The sequence below is a fragment of the Manis javanica genome, chromosome 12 (assembly GCF_040802235.1).
Source record: "Manis javanica isolate MJ-LG chromosome 12, MJ_LKY, whole genome shotgun sequence".
Taxonomy (NCBI): Eukaryota; Metazoa; Chordata; class Mammalia; order Pholidota; family Manidae; genus Manis; species Manis javanica.
In genome coordinates, this window is record NC_133167.1 from 34,161,853 (window position 1) to 34,181,268 (window position 19,416).

The window sequence follows — 19,416 nt, forward strand, 5'->3', positions numbered from 1 at the left end:
TTTTGTAGTTATATATGGAAAGGATGTGATTTACGACAAGATTAGAGAAGGTATGTGTGTTTGGGAATGGGAAGGATTAGAAAATCAAGTCAGTTATAAAGGGACAAAGATTGGGTGTTTTTTTCTTATTCTGGAGCCTGCACCTGACACCAGGCCTTCGTGTGCCTCAGCCCTGCCCCTCACTGCCTCCCGGAACAGTCAGTAAAGAACCCACGAAGAAGTGAATCTGACAGGCAGTCGTAACAGCAAAAGAATATCAAAACTGCTTCATTCATGTAGAAGAAACAAGGAACGGCTGCAAACACACCAATGCTAGGGTATTAAAGTCGCATAACAGCATTAAGAAATACAGAACTTGCCAAGTTTGATAAAAGATATGGATGGCTTTCTGTCAAAGGTAACTTTAGGTACCTTTATATTCTTTGTAGGCCCAATGTAAATTTAGTAAAATTTAAAACTGCTTAAGTGTGGTTCTTATTTTCAATTAGTCAAATAAGATGTTTCATTTCTCAGTATAGCAAATACATAACCTGAAGTTAGTTTACCAAAATTTGAAATCTGAATATTATTAAGTCAGTATCACTTAAGAGCTATAAAAATTTATCTTAAAAGATTCTAAAATATCTTTTTTACTGTAGAAAGATTCTACAGTATCTTTCACCTTCCTAAAAATTCTTTAAATGCTGTTTCTTTGGGATTGTATATATTTTTATATAATGTTTTTAATTATTTGTAGCTTTTGATTATATTTGCCTCACAAAAGGTTTTAATAAGATGATTTTACTAAAACACATGATCCAGCATCTCAGAACATCTTAAGTTCCACAAAAGCAGGGATCTGTGTCTGTTTTTTGTTACCAGTGTTTCCCAAGCACCTGAATAGCATCTGGCTCAAGGCCGGGGCTCAGTATATATTTGAACTAGTAAATAGAATGAAACTTAACTAACCAAAAGAAACCACTCAAGCAAATGCCCCTTACTTTGGGAATAGCATCCTATTTCAGCAGGTACATGCTAGAGTTTTCAAAACAATTTCTAGTTTTTTTCCTGTTTTTTCCTGGGATAGTCAGATGTGAAAGCAGTGCTTTGTTTTTTAAGACTTAATATTCCATTTTGTCTACAGGCAATAAACAGACTTCACTCTTTTAATTTCAAAGAAATAGCACAATCTATTTATTGCTATCTCAGAGAACTCTTTCCTTAAAGAGAAATTTGTCTTTATTTGTGGTACATAAAAGCTCTATGCTCCTACAAACACTATTCCAGAAATACTCTTAAAACACACAAACATCCCTAAGCCAGGATCTACTTAGTGACTTCTTATAATGATCAATTGTATATACTGACTAGGCTGAGTATTATCTACTTTACTCCCTGGAGAAATATAGCTCTCAGTGTTTGTTATGAAGACTCTGTATTTCTAGATGTAAATACTGCATAATCAGAGATAAGAATGATCATAACTGTTATAATGCCAGAATTTAAGCTCAAACCACTACTCTATAATAACTCTTCAAACAACAGTTAAGTCTAACCTGCTAGATTAGGTCTAACTTGGTGATTGTATGTTTTATTGTACTATTTTTTTCCAGAACATGGTGACTGTTACTTTGAGAGGATCTTGGCTTTCCAGCATGGAGAAAAATGGCCCCTTTCTGTGTGATAATCATCTCAGTAATAACTCATCTATCACGGAGGTATGGATCTCACATGGCCACTCTGTAGACAAGACAGAGTCCCATTTTACTGTACTATAAAATTAAAAACATACTAGTAACTGAGATTCATTTTAAAATACCATATTAGTTGTATATTTGGAGTCACAAAGACCAAACTACTTTTTATGTTTGCTTATTATGGCACCCAGTACAGCTTGTTCCAGTATTTCCTCTCTGATCTCTTCCACTGACCTATCTTAATCTGCCATAGCAATTCTGATTACAGTCAGGATAAGAAAGGGCAACAAAGTAGAAAAATGGTGTTATTAATCCTATTTAAAAATAAGGACTGATATGTTTTTATGTTGAATCCTAAGTAAGAAAAAATAGGAAAAACATCAAACCTGTATATAATGCCAGCAACCTTTAAAATCCTTGCATCAAATGCTATTTATAAGAGAGTAACATAAGAATTTTACTACTTCTTAAAAGTAAACAAGGTCTCTTACTGCAGTAAAATGAAACCATGCCAAATCATTTTCAAAGTTCAAAAATATACAGTTAGGGATCAGCAATTAGAAACAATATTTTGTTAATGTTGTCTTCCTTGTTTTTTCATAATTTCAATTTAAAAAGTCAATGCAGACCCAGTCAGGTTCACGTCATTTTATGTAAAACCAGAGAGGAGGCCTTAATTTGTGTTCAATATCAAGGAAAATACTGTGTGATACAATATATATACTTCAGCTGTAATTTTAAAATAGACTTCAAGAAAATTTATTCCCACCAAAAAAACTTTTTTTTTGCATAGCTTTTACATAATATAATTGCAGTGGTGACAGTGGGAAAATAAGAGGCAACTATGAAGACAGCAGGCTGGGAAAGTTACCTGGAGAAACCGTGTCAAACCCATCCCCCTAATGTACTTTTTTGTCAGTGTTAATGAAGGAAGTAGTTAAGTAACAATACATTTCACAAAACAACATCCAGTCAAAAAGGGGTCTAGAAAAAGAAAAGGAGAGAGAGTGGAACCATTTGCAAATGTATTTGCCAGAGAAACACATTTATCAGTGAAAAATATGCAATTCTGAACAGTTACACAAGTTTTCAAATAATTTGATTCTCATATTTTCTCTAGTTAATGATTTGTCAGTTACTATTTTTTTCTTCTCAATTTGCAAATTTTATGACTAAGACTACATTAAAGACAAATTAACCCATTTAAGAAACATGAATTAAGGTTCTGAGTTTGTCTGTATCTATGATTCATTTCAACTTTTTGAAAAACAACAGGACTTGCCTTGAGAGAGCTGCTGTTAATAGCCTGGCTCCCTTGGTGGAACTGTGAAGACAATCTCATGTACTAGCAGCCACAATGAAGGCAGACATATTCAGCTTTGTATATTTAAATTTAAACACAAAATGCTACTCAATGCGTATGGAAAATGTACTTCCTTCTAGTAATAATAGCCAGTATCACAAAGCCATTAACAAACAGAAAAGCTAATTTCCCAAGAGGGGATCTGTCTTTAGCTCTTATAGCCAGGGAGGGAGATGTAATAAAATAACAAATACAGCTTTTATCCCCTGACCAGTAGAGGATGGCCACCTTTGATAGAGAGTTGATGTAATTCTATATAAACTTAGCTTTGAACTATTTCATAGGCAAACCGGTGGAAAACTTCCAGTCAAATTTAAAGCAGAGAGAACAAATAGGAATTCTCCAGAATAGAAATCTGTTCATCTTACATCAAGAAGTTCCCTAAATAACCATGTGATCTATCCAACAACCTAGAACAGTTGGGCACTAACTATATGCACAGCATTTGCTAGATGCTGCTAAACCTCACCTTCTCCGAAGGACTCCTTTTCTAGTTGTGATGTTGTCAGTGTAAATCTGGATGTTTTTCATTTGTAAACCCACTCTGTGGAGAGGGCCTTTCAATGTTACCTTTAACAAGATGAATGAAGCCCTTCAGAGTAACAACGATGTTTCAGAATTACTCCACAGTGGAGTGGTCGAGTTAATAGGAAAATCCACTTGTTATCAAGAGGTTGCAGCAAATTTGTCGGCCTTTCTTTCATTTCCCTAGAAACACAGGATGTGAAGGAACAGAGTAGCAGCAGGAGGGAAATCACAGATGGAAAGGAAAAATGTCGCCAGGGAAGGTGAGAGAAATTGATGGTCTACACTGCATTCATCTGCAAAAAGATAAAATGTGGTTAAATTTATTACAACGATTTTGTGCAATGCAGATTCATGTATTTAATATTGTTTGTCTACTCCGCAGTGGAGTGGTCGAGTAATAGGCAGATGCTTCCCGTGGCAAATAACAAGCATGGAATTAGAGGGCCTTTGGCATGTGCCGTCCATTCTCCTGGACTAATCGTGACCTTTTATGTCATCTAAGCTGATGGATTATTTCTCTGCAGCCTGCTGGCTTAGTTCTGTCAATTCAGCCAGACTACATAAAGCTTTCTGCTGTTATGCAAGTCTGGGGACACAGCACCATGGCAAAGCTCATGCAAAACAAGGGTGAGGCAATGCTGAGCTGTAGGCCAGCAGGAGAGAGGGGTGTGGGGGAATGATGAATTTTCCTTAAAGGTCAGACAGTAGGAATAATAAATGTCTTTCAGGTACAGGCTAGAGCAACAGAACTATTAGGAACCCCTTCACCTCCCCCATCAGTGCCTCCTGCCCAGCTGCTTTGAATAGGGCACCTTGTAGGCAGTAAATTACTCATCCGAAGAACACCAGCTTGCCATTCTCCTGCAAGCTGAGCTCTTCCCTTAGACCAGATACTCTCCACCCAGGATGGTTTTGCCCTCCAGCAATGCCTGAAGATACTTTTGATTATCATGACTGAGTGTGGGAGTGTGTATGCTACTGTCATTTAGTGGCCAAAGGCCAAGGTGGTTGCTGAACCTACAATCCACAGGACAGCACCTCCCAAACGGAAATCATTCAGCCCCAAATACCAACAGAAACACAGCACTAGGCTGGAAGCCTCCTGAGGACTCAATCTATTCCTTTTAATCCCAAGTGCTCAACAGTGGGTGGTACATAGTGTGCTCTTAGAAAAGTAATTTTAAATTAAAAGTAAAATGACGGTTTTGCCCCTACGTTTCAGTGTGGATGACAGTAAAAATGTGTCGTTAAGATGGTGGACTTTGGAAAGACAGAGAGACCAAAAGATCAAATCCTGTCTCTGTCTCCTCCTAGCTGTGCGGTCATGGCCTATTAGCTAACCTCTCTGAATTTCAAGGTCCTCTTCTTTTCAAAGGAGGCTAAGAGCCCCTTGAAGACAGATTTGTTGAAACAATTAAATGAGACAGTGTTATGTAGAATTGTTATAGGAGACGGAAAATATTAGACAATTAACAAGTGTTTCTATTATTATTATTACTAGTTTTGACCAAAGGCCTCTAGGAGAGTAGACTGGTTCTCTTGTTGCCCAGAGAAAAAGTTTACTGGCCAGCAAATCCAGACATAACAAATAGTCAAGCCATGCTGCAGAAAACACTGGTGCTCTGTCTCTCTCGGCCAATTTCCTCAGGAGCCTGCGGTCCTCCTGCTCCCCAGGCGTCAGTCTGGAGCTGCAGCCTCCAGATGAGCTGAAACCAGCCAGCTCTGTGTGAGGGGCTATTCTGTTTCAGAGCATAGGCCCTAATTCCAAGAGTGGACGCTGAATGGAAATCATGGCCAAGGTGGAGGGCCAGACAGCTTGAGGCAGACACGGTGGAGTCCAACAGTTTTGGAGACTCATCCAACTTCTATTTTGTCTAACCAGTGCTGTGCCCATAGTATAGCCTCTTGTAGCTCAGGTCTAATCTGGAGCTGTCGGGGTAGGGGGTGGGGGTGGTGTGTGTGTGTGTGTGTGTGTGTGTGTGTGTGTGTGTGTGTGTAAAATACACTTTGTGTGTGTGTGTGTGTGTATGTGTGTGTAAAATACACTTGTTTTATTCTACAAATGAAATGAGTGAAATTACCTGGAACTGAATGGCTACAGGGGTCATCCAGAGACCACAAAACCATTTCCTGGCTTTTATTTAGAGTATTTAAATTGCTCTCACAGTACCATTCCAACAACACAAAGACAGTAGTCACACTGTTGCCACAGATGGAGGGAACTAATCCATCTTATTTCCTCAAGATCATAGGGAATAACAGTAATGGTAATGCTGGAATTAGAATTCTGATTTCTAAACCCTGTACACAGGCCTTTCACCCAAAGGCCACACTACCTTTAATAAGCCAGAATAAAACCTCCTCAGTCTGTGCAAACAGCTTCTGCAGGGGGCATGTTTTGACTGGAGCACAGATCAGCCTTTGGTGGGAAGCATCCCAGCGTAGTGGGCACAGGCCTGCACAAAGACACACTAGATGGAGTCAGACATTCATTCCATCGTTTCCTGACCATTTGTCAGGTTACAGAATTTTGGGGACTTCCTTTGCCATACCTGTCAAAGTAGGAATAGCAATAATACCTAACATAGAAAGTTGTGAGGTCTGAGTAGGTTACTCCCTGTGGAGTGACTGGTACACAGCAAGTGCTTAATAAGTGTCACCAACTAATGGTGGTGATGATCGTGATGATACTGTAACTCGCTGAGGACAACAAAGGAGGTGTGAAAGAAGATGAGCCCATTGTGTAGGTTCCATCGACTGTCTTAATTTTCTGAACAGGGCTTTCTATTTACTCCACTTCAGTGTCAGGTTTATAAAGCAGTTGATAGCAGAGCTGGGGGCTGCATTCTAATAGAAGATTCAACCTTCCACATATAAAAGGTTCACTGTACACTTGCCAATACGAACAGAACAATTTTGCCATTACACTAAGCATTTTTCTAAGTGACTTCTTGCATCCTCTATAATCAGGAAGGTTTAAGAAAGGACAGTCTCTATGAAGATTTTAGCATGTGCTGCTTTGGGTGAGGAAAAAGAATGAAAAGAGAGTTACATACCAGGCACTTGACTCTAAACAGATAGAACAGATGTCGCAAACACACATTCCCTGAATGCATGGATTCTTGACCTAAAGGCAGAAGAGCACCCTCTCCCCATCTCCTTTCCCTTCCCTGCCTTCCTCTCTTATTATTGAGCACACAGTTGTGCCAGGCACCAGGTACATGGTGAGGAAGAAAGGCCAGCCGTGACTCAGAGAGGATCTAAAACAAATTTTTTTGTAGTGAACAGGAATAGCTTCATGTGGAAAAGAGCTTAAAATTAAACAACATCAGCAAAAATCCAGCCAACCAAAAAAATTCCTTAAGAGGAAGGATTTCAGTCTGACAGGCAAACAATACTATTTGATACACTGAAAAACATTCTCCCAAAGGCAGATTCACTCTTTTGTGACCACCCTGTTCCTGTTCCTACCAGGACATTCATTAACTGTTGCACTTCTGGCCACGGTTCACAGCGCCAGGTGCCAGCAGGACAAATTAATTCTCAAATATAAAGCAGGTTAAGCTGTGTCACTGCTGCTCACTAAGTCTCTATAATTACTGTCACTACCAACCATTAGTCCCCACTCTTCCTAAAAATAACACTCCTTCACCCCAGACAGTGCCGAAATAATAGGCCAAAGGAAAACATTTTCTTATCAGAGAAATTTACGTTCCTTAATATAATGAAATTTCTACACAGACAACTTCAAAGGTCAGTATGGGAACTTTTAAATTATTTGAAATGTCACTTATGTTTTGGAAGGTCTAAATGCCAGGAATAAAAATCCTGGTGATATGTAGCTTGTTTAAGCACAGCAGACTCCAACTTGTCACGGCGGATCTAAAACACACTGTTCTTGGCCCTGCCAGGGCTCCTCGTGCTATCCCGCAGACAGGCCCAGGGCCTGCAGAGCACCCTCCCCGCCTCGGTGGGAGCCGAGCACATCCCTGCGGGGTACTCACCATACTGTCGAATTCCACAGGGCCCACAATTCGAGAGACTTCGTCAAACTCCTCAGGAGACATGGGGAGAAGGTTGTCTGTGGTCTGAAGGCGAGAAGGGTGACTGAAATGGGAAGAAAAGAAAAGGAAATGTTAACATCTAGATCAGGAAGTCAGGGACGCAAACTCAAGACATTCCATCTTTGGCCTGTGACTGAACAGTCATTTCACATTTTTATTCAGGTCTGTGCATATGCTTGTAAAAGACATTTGAGGAAGTACGGATCTTGGGAGGCTCACAATCCCAGCCCGGCCCCTTGGGAAACATATTGGACTCTAGAGATGGGAGCCAGAAATAGTCGGGCTGAAATCTGCACCCTTCTGCCTGGTTCGGCCTGTATGCTAGTGTGTGCGGCATGTCGCCCTGGGTGACGAAGCCTTGGGACTCCCTGTGACCCAGGAAGCACCTGGGAAATGTCTGGGGAGTCCCTCATCCCTACCTTGAGGTTTGAATGCAGATAAAGCTGCTCCAGAGTGTTTTTACATGAAGGCTACATCCATTCACCCCAAGACAGTGCTGCAGGCCAAATAACTGACCATGACTTTTCCAAATTTTTTTTCTACCTTTTGTAAAATGAAACAACAAAATAAAAGCAAGCGGAAAAAAAGGTATCTCAATCATTACTTTGGCCTTTTCTAGATTGAAAAGAACTATTTTCCCACTCTGATCAATTTTTGTTCATTTTATTTATCCTTTTTCAAAGTATCAGTTTGGGGAGAATTTATATATCTTAAATACAACTTTTTGTGCTCTGTGTTATAAATGCTGATAGAGCGGCAGTGATGCCGGGATCTCAGTGATGCCAGAATCTCTCCAAGAAGTCCAGCTGGAATGGCAGCACCGACGATTACAATGGAAAAGCAAAGTACAAGCATCTTCCACAGGCCCCAGCCAGGAGCAGGACTGACCGGAGGCATTAAACAGCACTCTTCTGCGTGCACTTACACTTCAGACACAGAAATCAGCTCGGTCTTTATGTATCCAGTTCCTTTAGGGCCATCAAGTTCCATTGGTTCTGGTGCTAGAAGCAAACAGAGAGTGTATGTTTCCCATTAGCAGAAATTACACAAGAGCAACTTTCTCTTTAATCAAATTCTGTTGTTTTTCTCGATAGTCAAGCTAGAGTCCTATAACTTTAAGGGGTTTAATTTCATCTGAAATTCTGGTGGGAACATAGAAACAACTAGAAGAAAAGGGAGGAGAGTTGAACAGAAGTCAAGCTGAGGGGTTTCTCTTTCTGAGGCTTGAAATCCTACACAAGTTAGAGCCCCAAATACTCAAAGTTGTATCTGGCTTAGTGTTCCTAGCCTGGTCAGCGTTAAGAGGGGAGCATCTTCTTCCCAGAGCAATTGTGCTAATACTGAGATTTCTGATTCTGAAAAATAATTAACTTTGTTGACATGTTCCAAACCAGATTTAGTCTAACTCAAACTTTCTCAAATGCAATCAGTGAAGACTGAGATGCCGGAGACCTGTGTTCTAAGCCTAGGCCTCTCTTAACAATAATCACTAGTAACAATATGATCTAATAATTCATTGGGACACCCTGAATGAACCACCTTGCTTCTCCCAGGCCTCAGTTCCCTCAAGTTTAACAGAAATAGGCTGGCATAAATCAGTTGGCCATGGTGGTCCTTCCTACCCCTTTCTGTGTAGGAAAAGTAATAATGTAACAAATGTACAAGACCAGAAATGGACTTTTCCTACAGTCCTAAAATAAAAAATTATTCATTTCTTACTAGCTGTATGAGGCCAAATACACTATATTTTAACTGGGCTATGTTTATACCATCTTTGGAAAGCCAACTTTTACCAATTCAAAATAAAGCGGTGGGCTAATGACACAGCCTAGTGGAGGCTGTGCCTGTACCTTGAACTTAGGAGCAGGCAAGGGCATTATGTGCTATCACAGCAAACCTTTGGATCGTGACACAGCTAGAACACAATCACCAGGAATCACCGAGCTGTGCTACTGCTCATCAGGCCAGTGACTGCTCACTCTCCCCACCTACCTTCCTTTGGCCTGGAGTAGTATTTCCCAAAGGCATGGTCTTTATCAATATTTGGATACAGATACTTCAGGGGATTCTCTGGAATATTTTCAGCAGCCATGACTTTGTAGTTGCGAATAATATCAGGGAAAGTAACAGCAGAAAGTTCCTTCTTTGTGTAGGGTTCAACCGCATGGAAGTAAGGTTCTAGAAAGTAAAAAGCAAAGTGAGTCCTGTGAAATCTCACCAAGCAACAGAGGAAAGAAACAGAACGTCGCGGCTTGTGGGTCAGGTGCGCCTGGTGAGCACTCATCACCCTGGTAGCTCTGACACAGACAGGATACTGCTTTATTTCTAAGTAAGTTACCATCTTTTCTTAAAAACAGGGAAAATAAAGACAGTCATTACTTGAAGTAACATTGCATTTGTCACTATTTGCGTAGATTAAATCTGGCCAAAAGAGCTTTCATATCCAACTATATAGCCTATAGGTAGATAAACAACTAACTGGGTCACCCTGGCTCAAGCCATACATTATGTTACTAAAAATAAGCTCACTTTATTTTCCTGTTCATGTTGGAGGAAAGAAAATATTATTTTTTACTAAAATAAATAATAATAAGTGGAAAACAACTTTTAATAGCCCTTCCCTCCCCCGATGATCCTATTTTACCTTTTCTCTAGTCCTTAATGTAATAAGCCAGTTCAATTCACTCCTAGTCTTATTCTCAGACTTCATTCAAATCCTGCTTCCTAACTGATCCACACGCTCACTTTTGGGGGCACACATTCCGGAGCCACTGTCCAGGTGCTCTGGGCATGCTGCTCTAGGACTTCGGGCAATGCTGGCACCCTAAAGCCTCAGCGCTGGTGCTGCCCTGCTTGTCCTTTCTGCTTGCCAACGGTGTTCTCCATCTTTGCCTGGTTTGCTAGCTCGCACTCGCATCCAGTTCAGGAAAGGAGCTACGTGGGGAGGAGATGAAAAGGGCAGTCTCTAACATCCCCGGCCCACTTGAGGCTCTCATCCCAGCACTCCCATTTTTTCTCAGGCAGAAAAAAAAAATTGAACAAGAAAAGTATCCCATCTTTTTGCATCTTTCCATTGAAAGCATAAAAGTCACTGGAACAAATCAGTTTTTCTGCCAGTCCTTCAAACAGAGCAAACAGTAAGCCACAGTGGAAAGTAAGCAGTTTGTCCTTAACATTTTCTCATCTCCAGTGTTCAGCCTCATCTCCAAAAACCTGTTTCATAATGTCAAGGTTTTCAGAGTCTTTTAGCCATAGACTCATTTGGTCAAAAAAAGTCCAAGACAGAGCAAAGACAAACTGCTGTGTTTGAAGGCAGGCGGAGGGCTGCACCCAGGCTCCAGAGCCCCTCGTAAAGCCTGCCTGCCTGAGTCTGTGCTCTCAGGTGGGAGTCCCCTCGGGAAGGCAGGGAGCTTATGCCTGTGCAAAATGGGGGCAGCTGCCCGTCATACGGACTCACATCCTTCCTCTACAGATAGCAAACCTGACAAAAAGAAGAGAATTTGGCCTTGTCCTCTAAAAACCATCATTTCCACAATACGTTCCAAGCAGTGAATCACAAATTTTTGTGGTGAGCTATTAAATCCTATCTGGGAAGTTCAGCTGGGGCTAAGCACAGGGTCTGCAATTTTATGTCAAAAGCTCATTATCTGTATGAGTTGCACTGCAGTGATGAAAAGGGATTTTTCACACACGTAGCATGACTAGTGTGTGCCTCTGCTTACCGCCTCCATTCTGGGACCGCTCCACCCACGTGAACGTGATGGCCCCCTCCCGGCAGCTCTCACTGAAGCGCAGCAGGAACGTGCCAGGCTGCTGGTCCTTTAGCAGAGCGCGTTCTCGCTCCTTGCTGATAAAGCCCACAATGCACCTGGGTGTGGAAAGGGACCGAAGGAGGTACTCCGAGGTTCAGCCATGATTTTAATTTTCATGTCAACTTAAAGATTACTGGGACTTGACAGAACTTATCTTTATAAGATGAAGACACATAGACTATTTTAGATGCTTTCAAATCTATTGACACTTCAGAAAGCATTTCACTTGTACACATACATGTTGCAGTTCACAAAGAAACCCTTAACACACTGCCAGTAAGACACGATGGATAATCAATAAATACTTGCAGGAGTAATCAGTCTTTCATTTTCACTTGAGGATTTTAAAGGCCATGAAAATGTTTTAATTTCTGCATCATTTATACTGGCGATGAGGACTCAGACAATGTATTTCCATATTCTAGCACTTCTAATCAAGTTAAAGCTTTGTTGAAATTTCATTGACCCTGGGAATAAGTTAGATAGAAATAATTTACTGAGTTAAAAAAGGTTTTTCTTCCTTCCTAGACACAACACAGTAGGTGCTCAAGAAATTCCTGCTGAATGAATGCATGAATGGCACTCAAAATTTTTTAGCTTTGAAAATATATATATGTATGCTACCAAAGTATAAGTTAATCTCATTAGGCTCCACTATCATGCAGTCCTGAAGGGACAGCCTGTAAGCATCCATTTCTGTGAGGTGCATACAAGTCTCGTTAAATAATGACGTCCATCTGGGTCAGTCCTGTCTCAGCCTTGCAGTTAGGGGGTGTATGCTAAAGATATGTTTCAATATATCTATCAATGGCCCTTACCCATCATTCCAGAGAGAGAGAAGGTGTTTTTTAATGAGTTCAAGAATGCTTTCAATCCAAAGCCAGAAAGGAAAATTTTTATCATTTATATTTTCCTGCAAATATACAAATGTACACATTAAGAACAAGGAAATTCAAAACAGTTACTTGCCATGCCCCCTCCCACCATCAGATTTTAATTTGCAAAGATTGCTAAGCTGCCAAAGCTAACACTGTCCCATACACAACAGTCATCTCCTTATCAGCATCCAGACACCACACTCTGTATTTCCTGGCCTGGGCTCCGCTTCCCTCTCCAAATAGCAGCAAACCAGCCACAGAATGACCTCTAGGGTGAATCACAGAACAAAAGCTGCCCTCACACTATGAAAATCCAGTAGCATGAGCTTGTCAGCATTGTCTGGTAACTGGTGACCTCACAACTGGTCTAATTATGCCCTCCAACAGGTCCTGGCTTGGGCAGGCCAGGAGGAACACATCTGGCCCCTCAGTCTGTCCACAGGGCACAAGGTACACACACTTGTCACAGACGGGGCTAAATGCTGCCAGGCAAGGGACTGCGTGAGCGAACAGAGGCCTCATGTCAGGTATACAGGAATGTTATCACACAGGCAGGTGCTTCCTGTCAGACTCACCCTTGGAGACAACCTTCTGCCCTGAAGGAAAATAAACAACTTGCCCTCGGGGCTCCAAGGCTGAGAGACCCGAACGCCAAAACATGCACCCAACTAAGTTAACACCCACAGAGGGAAACGCACACCCCTCCACAGAGCCCAACAGTACCCACCTTACAGAACCTTGTCCACGGAATAAGGCCGTCAGGGCCAGCATTCGGACCTAAACAAACAGAAGTAAGCTTTTTCAGGAAACAGAATGGATTATGAAACTTCGGCTAGACTGACTCTTGTATTTGCTCTCAAAGAAAAAAGCCAATACCCAACAAAGCAGGCAGGTGCACGGTTGGTATTCTCCAATACATCAGTGCTAATGAACTGTGCTTTCTGGAGAAGCCTCAGTTTCCCACTGGCCCCCTTTCTTGTCTCAGCAGTCTCCTCTCCCAGTGACCCTGCAGAGCTTTCTTCCAAATTCAAACTAACATCCAGATAGCCCCCAGGTGATCTAGCTAATGGACAGTTGACTCTCCAGGAGTATTTTAGATGTTAATAGGGCATTTCCCTGAGCTCTCCTCCAAACAGGACCTGGGCTCTGGGAGGCTGATGCAAATTAAAAGCCAAGTGAGAGAATAAGAGTGGAAAAGAAGTGGAGGGGTTATCAGCTACGTAAATTAAAGCAGCTCAGGCCATGAGAGGTGGTAAACCGTCATCTCTAGGCCCACAAATAGGCCATTGTAGGCAGAAAAGATATCTATCATTTATTCACCAAATAAGCATATGGAATCAGGTGACTTCCTGGTTTTTATTAAATAGCACAAGAAACCCCCCGGCCATAACACTGCATGGCCAACAGAAGGCATTGTGGAAAGCTGTAGAGAAATCTGCCCATGGATTTTTAAGGAAATGTTCAGATACTCCTATTTATTGAAGATCTATTGACCTTAGTATAGTAGGTCTTTGATTTGCTTAGTGTGGAAGACTAATCAATCCATGACATTAGCTTTTGAAAGGAAATTATCTACCATGGCCTGGCCCCTGCCAACGAGGCAAAACAGCTGTTCAAGGGATGCCCTTCTGATGGGGATGGTGTCTCCTTCTACTTGCGCCCCCTGAGGCAAGAGCCCTGGTGTAGGCTCTGTGCTGGGCAGCCCCGGAACTTATACTTATCATGTTGGGGACTTATTTTTTCTCCCCAAGGTTAATAAGACTTCATCTTTCTCACCAAGTAACTTATTTTAGCCACAAGTACCATATTTTACATATTTCAAAAATCTTTTCCTTAGAAACCCTGCTCAGTTAATATGAGATAATGGGGAAATGATTCATTTCAATCTTTTATCAGGTCTATACCTCTTTCCAGGATGAGGTCTCATTCTCACTTAGCTATAATAAGCTGCACCTGGAAGAGCCAACAGATTTTTTTTTTTTTTAGCACTGTTCTACCTTGAACAAAATAGAGGGCAAAGAGGGGAGTCAAGATATTTTTATGAATTTCAATTTTTATATATACAAAAAGTCAATGTGCTCAATCCACCAGACAGAAAATAAGGACACAGAGGCACTGAACAACACACTAGAACAGATGGACCTAATAGACATCTACAGAACTCTACATCCAGAAGCAACAGGATATACATTCTTCTCAAGTGCACATGGAACATTCTCCAGAATAGACCACATACTAGGCCACAAAGAGAGCCTCAGTAAATTCCAAAAGATTGAAATCCTACCAACCAACTTTTCAGACCACAAAGGCATAAAACTAGAAATAAACTGTACAAAGAAAGCAAAAAGGCTCACAAACACATGGAGGCTTAACAACACGCTCCTAAATAATCAATGGATCAATGACCAAATCAAAATGGAGATCCAGCAATACATGGAAACAAACGACAACAACACAAAGCCCCAACTACTGTGGGATACAGCAAAAGCAGTCTTAAAAGGAAAGTATATAGCGATCCAGGCACACTTGAAGAAGGAAGAACAATCCCAAATGAGTGGTCTAATGTCACAATTATCAAAATTGGAAAAAGAAGAACAAATGAGGCCTGAGGTCAGCAGAAGGAGGGACATAATAAAGATCATTATTTTTTATTTATCAAATAAATAAAATTGAGAAGAATAAAACAATAGCAAAAATCAATGAAACCAAGAGCTGGTTCTTCGAGAAAATAGACAAAATAGATAAGCCTCTAGCCAGACTTATTAAGAGGAAAAGAGAGTCAACACAAATCAACAGAATCAGAAACAAGAAAGGAAAAATCACGACAGACCCCACAGAAATACAAAGAATTATCAGAGAGTACTATGAAAACCTATATGCTAACAAGCTGGGAAACCTAGGAGAAATGGACAACTTCCTAGAAAAATACAACCTTCCAAGACTGACCAAGGAAGAAACAGAAAATCTAAACAGACCAATTACCAGCAATGAAATTGAAGCGGTAATCAAAAAACTACCAAAGAACAAAACCCCCAGGCCAGATGGATTTACCTCAGAATTTTATCAGACATACAGGGAAGACATAATACTCATTCTCCTTAAAGTGTTCCAAAAAATAGAAGAGGGAATACTCCCAAACTCATTCTATGAAGCCAACATCACCCTAATACCAAAACCAGGCAAAGACCCCCACCAAAAAAGAAAACTACAGACCAATATCCCTGAGAAACGTAAATGCAAAAATACTCAACAAAATATTAGCAAACTGAATTCAAAAATACATCAAAAGAATCATACACCATGACCAAGTGGGATGCAAGGATGGTACAACATTCGAAAATCCATCAACATCATCCACCACATCAACAAAAAGAAAGACAAAAACCATATAATCATCTCCATAGATGCTGGAAAAGCATTTGACAAAATTCAACATCCATTCATGATAAAAACTCTCAGCAAAATGGGTATAGAGGGCAAGTACCTCAACATAAAAAAGGCCATCTATGATAAACCCACAGCCAGCATTATACTGAACAGTGAGAAGCTGAAAGCATTTCCTCTGAGATCGGGAACCAGACAGGGATGCCCACTCTCCCCACTGTTATTTAACATAGTACTGGAGGTCCTAGCCACGGTAATCAGACAAAATAAAGAAATACAAGGAATCCAGATTGGTAAAGAAGAAGTTAAACTGTCACTATTTGCAGATGATATGATACTGTATATAAAAAACCCTAAAGACTCCACTCCAAAACTACTAGAAGTGATATCGGAATACAGCAAAGTTGCAGGATACAAAATCAACACACAGAAATCTGTAGCTTTCCTATACACTAACAATGAACCAATAGAAAGAGAAATCAGGAAAACAATTCCATTCACAATTGCATCCAAAAGAATAAAATACCTAGGAATAAACCTAACCAAAGAAGTGAAAGACTTATACTCTGAAAACTACAAGTCACTCTTAAGAGAAATTAAAGGAGACACTAACAAATGGAAACTCATCCCCTGCTCTTGGCTAGGAAGAATTAATATAGTCAAAATGGCCATCCTGCCCAAAGCAATATACAGATTTGATGCAATCCCTATCAAATTAGCAGCAACATTCTTCAATGAATTGGAACAAATAATTCAAAAATTCATATGGAAACACCAAAGACCCCGAATAGCCAAAGCAATCCTGAGAAAGAAGAATAAAGTAGGGGGGATCTCACTCCCCAACTTCAAGCTCTACTACAAAGCCACAGTAATCAAGACAATTTGGTACTGGCACAAGAACAGAGCCACAGACCAATGGAACAGAATAGAGACTCCAAACATATATGGTCAACTAATATTCGATAAAGGGGCCATGGACATACAATGGGGAAATGACAGTCTCTTCAACAGATGGTGCTGGCAAAACTGGACAGCTACATGTAAGAGAATGAAACTGGATCACTGTCTAACCCCATACACAAAAGTAAATTCGAAATGGATCAAAGACTTGAATTTAAGTCATGAAACCATAAAACTCTTAGTAAAAAACATAGGCAAAAATCTCTTAGACATAAACATGAGTGACCTCTTCTTGAACATATTTCCCTGGGCAAGGGAAACAAATGCAAAAATGAACAAATGGGACTATATCAAGCTGAAAAGCTTCTGTACAGCAAAGGACACCATCAATAGAACAAAAAGGTATCCTACAGTATGGGAGAATATATTTGAAAATGACAGATCTGATAAAGGGTTGACATCCAAAATATATAAAGTGCTCACACACCTCAACAAACAAAAAGCAAATAATCCAATTAAAAAATGGGCAGAGGAGCTGAATAGACAGTTCTCTAAAGAAGAAATTCAGATGGCCAACAGACATATGAAAAGATGCTCCACATCGCTTGTCATCAGAGAAATGCAAATTAAAACCACAATGAGATATCATCTCACACCTGTAAGGATGGCTACCATCCAAAAGACAAACAACAACAAATGTTGGCGAGGTTGTGGAGAAAGGGGAACCCTCCTACACTGCTGGTGGGAATGTAAATTAGTTCAACCATTATGGAAAGCAGTATGGAGGTTCCTCAAAATGCTCAAAATAGAAATACCATTTGACCCAGGAATTCCACTGCTAGGAATTTACCCTAAGAATGCAGCACTCCAGTTTGAAAAAGACAGATGCACCCCCTATGTTTATCACTGCACTATTTACAATAGCCAAGATATGGAAGCAACCTAAATGTCCATCAGTAGATGATTGGATAAAGAAGATGTGGTACATATACACAATGGAATATTACGCAGCCCTAAGAAAAAAACAGATCCTACCATTTGCAACAACATGGATGGAGCTAGAGGGTATTATGCTCAGTGAAATTAGCCAGGCGAAGAAAGACAGGTACCAAATCATCTCACTCATATGTGGAGTATAAGAACAAAAGAAAACTGAAGGAACAAAACAGCAGCAGAAGCACAGAACCCAAGAATGGACTAATAATTACCAAAGGGAAAGGGACTGGGGAGGACGGGTGGGAAGGGATGGATAAGGGCAGGAAGAAAAGAAAGGGGGCATTACAATTAGCATGTATAGTGTTGGGAGGGCACAGGGAGGGCTGTGCAACACAGAGAAGACAAGTAGTGATTCTACAGCATCTTACTATGTTGAAGGACAGTGACTGTGAACTTGGTGGCAAGTAGTGATTTTACAGCATCTTGCTATGTTGATGGACAGTGACTGTGAATGGGGATGTGGGGGGGGACTTGGTGAAGGGGGGAGCCTAGTAAACATAATGTCCTTCATGTAATTGTAGATTAATGATACAAAAAAAAAAAAAAAGTCAATGTGCTCATACCAAGAAGCTTCTCTCCCAGCATACTCAGCTGATCCACGTTGAGCCCCCTTTTGGTGACCGAAGAAAACTGCCAGCTTAGCACCTCCGACAGCTGAGACCATCGTGCACAAGGTGGGTTCAGGAAGAAGGACAGATTCTGGAGAGAAAACACCCAACAGCTACTGACTACTAAAGAGCCTCCAGTCACAAGCGAGGCACTAGAACAGGGATCTGTCCCGTGGTTCAGTTCTAGTTACTGAAACACACAGATGTTTTCAGTCGATTCTCACAATTGGCAGATTCACATTTGTGAATTCATCTACTCATCAAAATTTACCTTAACTCAAAATCAACCCTCATGGCACTCCTGCAGTTGTACCCATGCACAGAACAGTGAAAAATTTGAGTCATCCAACATGTATGTTTTTCAGCTGAGGTCAAAAAAAGCTCCACTCTGCCTTCTTGTTTCAGCTCTTATAATAGTGTAAGCGAGTGCCCTTTCTGAGGTCTATTTATTGCCATGCTTTTTACACTTCTTTGCATTTCTGTTTCTTTTTTTTGGTGATTTCATTTCTAAAATGGCCCCTAGTGGCACGCTGAAGTGCCGCCCAATCTTCTAAAGCACAAGAAGGCCACAGTGTGCCTTAAGGAGAAGACACATGTGCCATATAAACTTCCTTCAGGCCTGTTAGAGTGCTGCTGGCCTTGAGTTCAATGTTAATGAGTGGGTCAACAATATATTTGCTAAGGTATCTTTAAAACAGAAACATATGTAAACAAAGCTATGTATTGACTGGTTGACAAGAAGGCTGTGACCAGAGGCTTGCAGGAACCTAGCCCCATATTTCCTCTAGGAGCAAGAGCTCAATATTTGCTAATTCACTGCTCACAGGGACTTCAAAGAACATAAGTACAGTGAATAATAAGAATCAACTGTAATCAATCAACAGTGAGTATGCCCCCTTAAGGATGGAGCATGTTTGTTTAACAGATGCATAGATTTTAAAAGTAACAATAAAGGATCCCTTATACAATAAAAGTTACATGAAATTATCTATTGCCTGAGCTTATTCACAGAGAAGGAAAACTAAAATTCTCATTTCTAAGATATACACATGTTCACTTTTCCAGAAGTACTCAAGATCCTTAGCAATGCCACTTACGTCACATCACTTTTTCCTCAACATTTGGCCTGTAGGGGCTCTGGCAGATATGCAGAAGTGAGAGCATGGAGTCTTTGGTTAACCCCTGGTACAAAAGTAGATGTGTTTTC

General features: G+C 40.7%; 1 protein-coding gene across 5 annotated transcripts in view; it reads right to left on the reverse strand.

The window, feature by feature from the left end:
- Nucleotides 1-2,419: 2,419 nt before the first annotated feature.
- STAT1 (signal transducer and activator of transcription 1) overlaps nt 2,420-19,416 on the reverse strand; it is a 40,727-nt gene continuing 23,730 nt past the window's right edge. For 4 of the 5 annotated variants that reach the window (XM_017665274.3, XM_037009128.2, XM_017665275.3 and 1 more), the window contains 8 exons: nt 18,165-18,300; nt 13,049-13,098; nt 12,262-12,356; nt 11,354-11,499; nt 9,624-9,809; nt 8,557-8,632; nt 7,572-7,674; nt 2,420-3,860 (listed from right to left, as the gene is read on the reverse strand). In XM_017665274.3, coding sequence (XP_017520763.1) covers nt 3,846-3,860; nt 7,572-7,674; nt 8,557-8,632; nt 9,624-9,809; nt 11,354-11,499; nt 12,262-12,356; nt 13,049-13,098; nt 18,165-18,300 — 807 coding nt within the window. In that variant the 3' untranslated portion in view covers nt 2,420-3,845. Of the gene's footprint in view, nt 3,861-7,571; nt 7,675-8,556; nt 8,633-9,623; nt 9,810-10,376; nt 10,566-11,353; nt 11,500-12,261; nt 12,357-13,048; nt 13,099-18,164; nt 18,301-19,416 lie in introns of those variants that run through there. The other variant, XR_005058736.2, reaches the window with a different exon arrangement.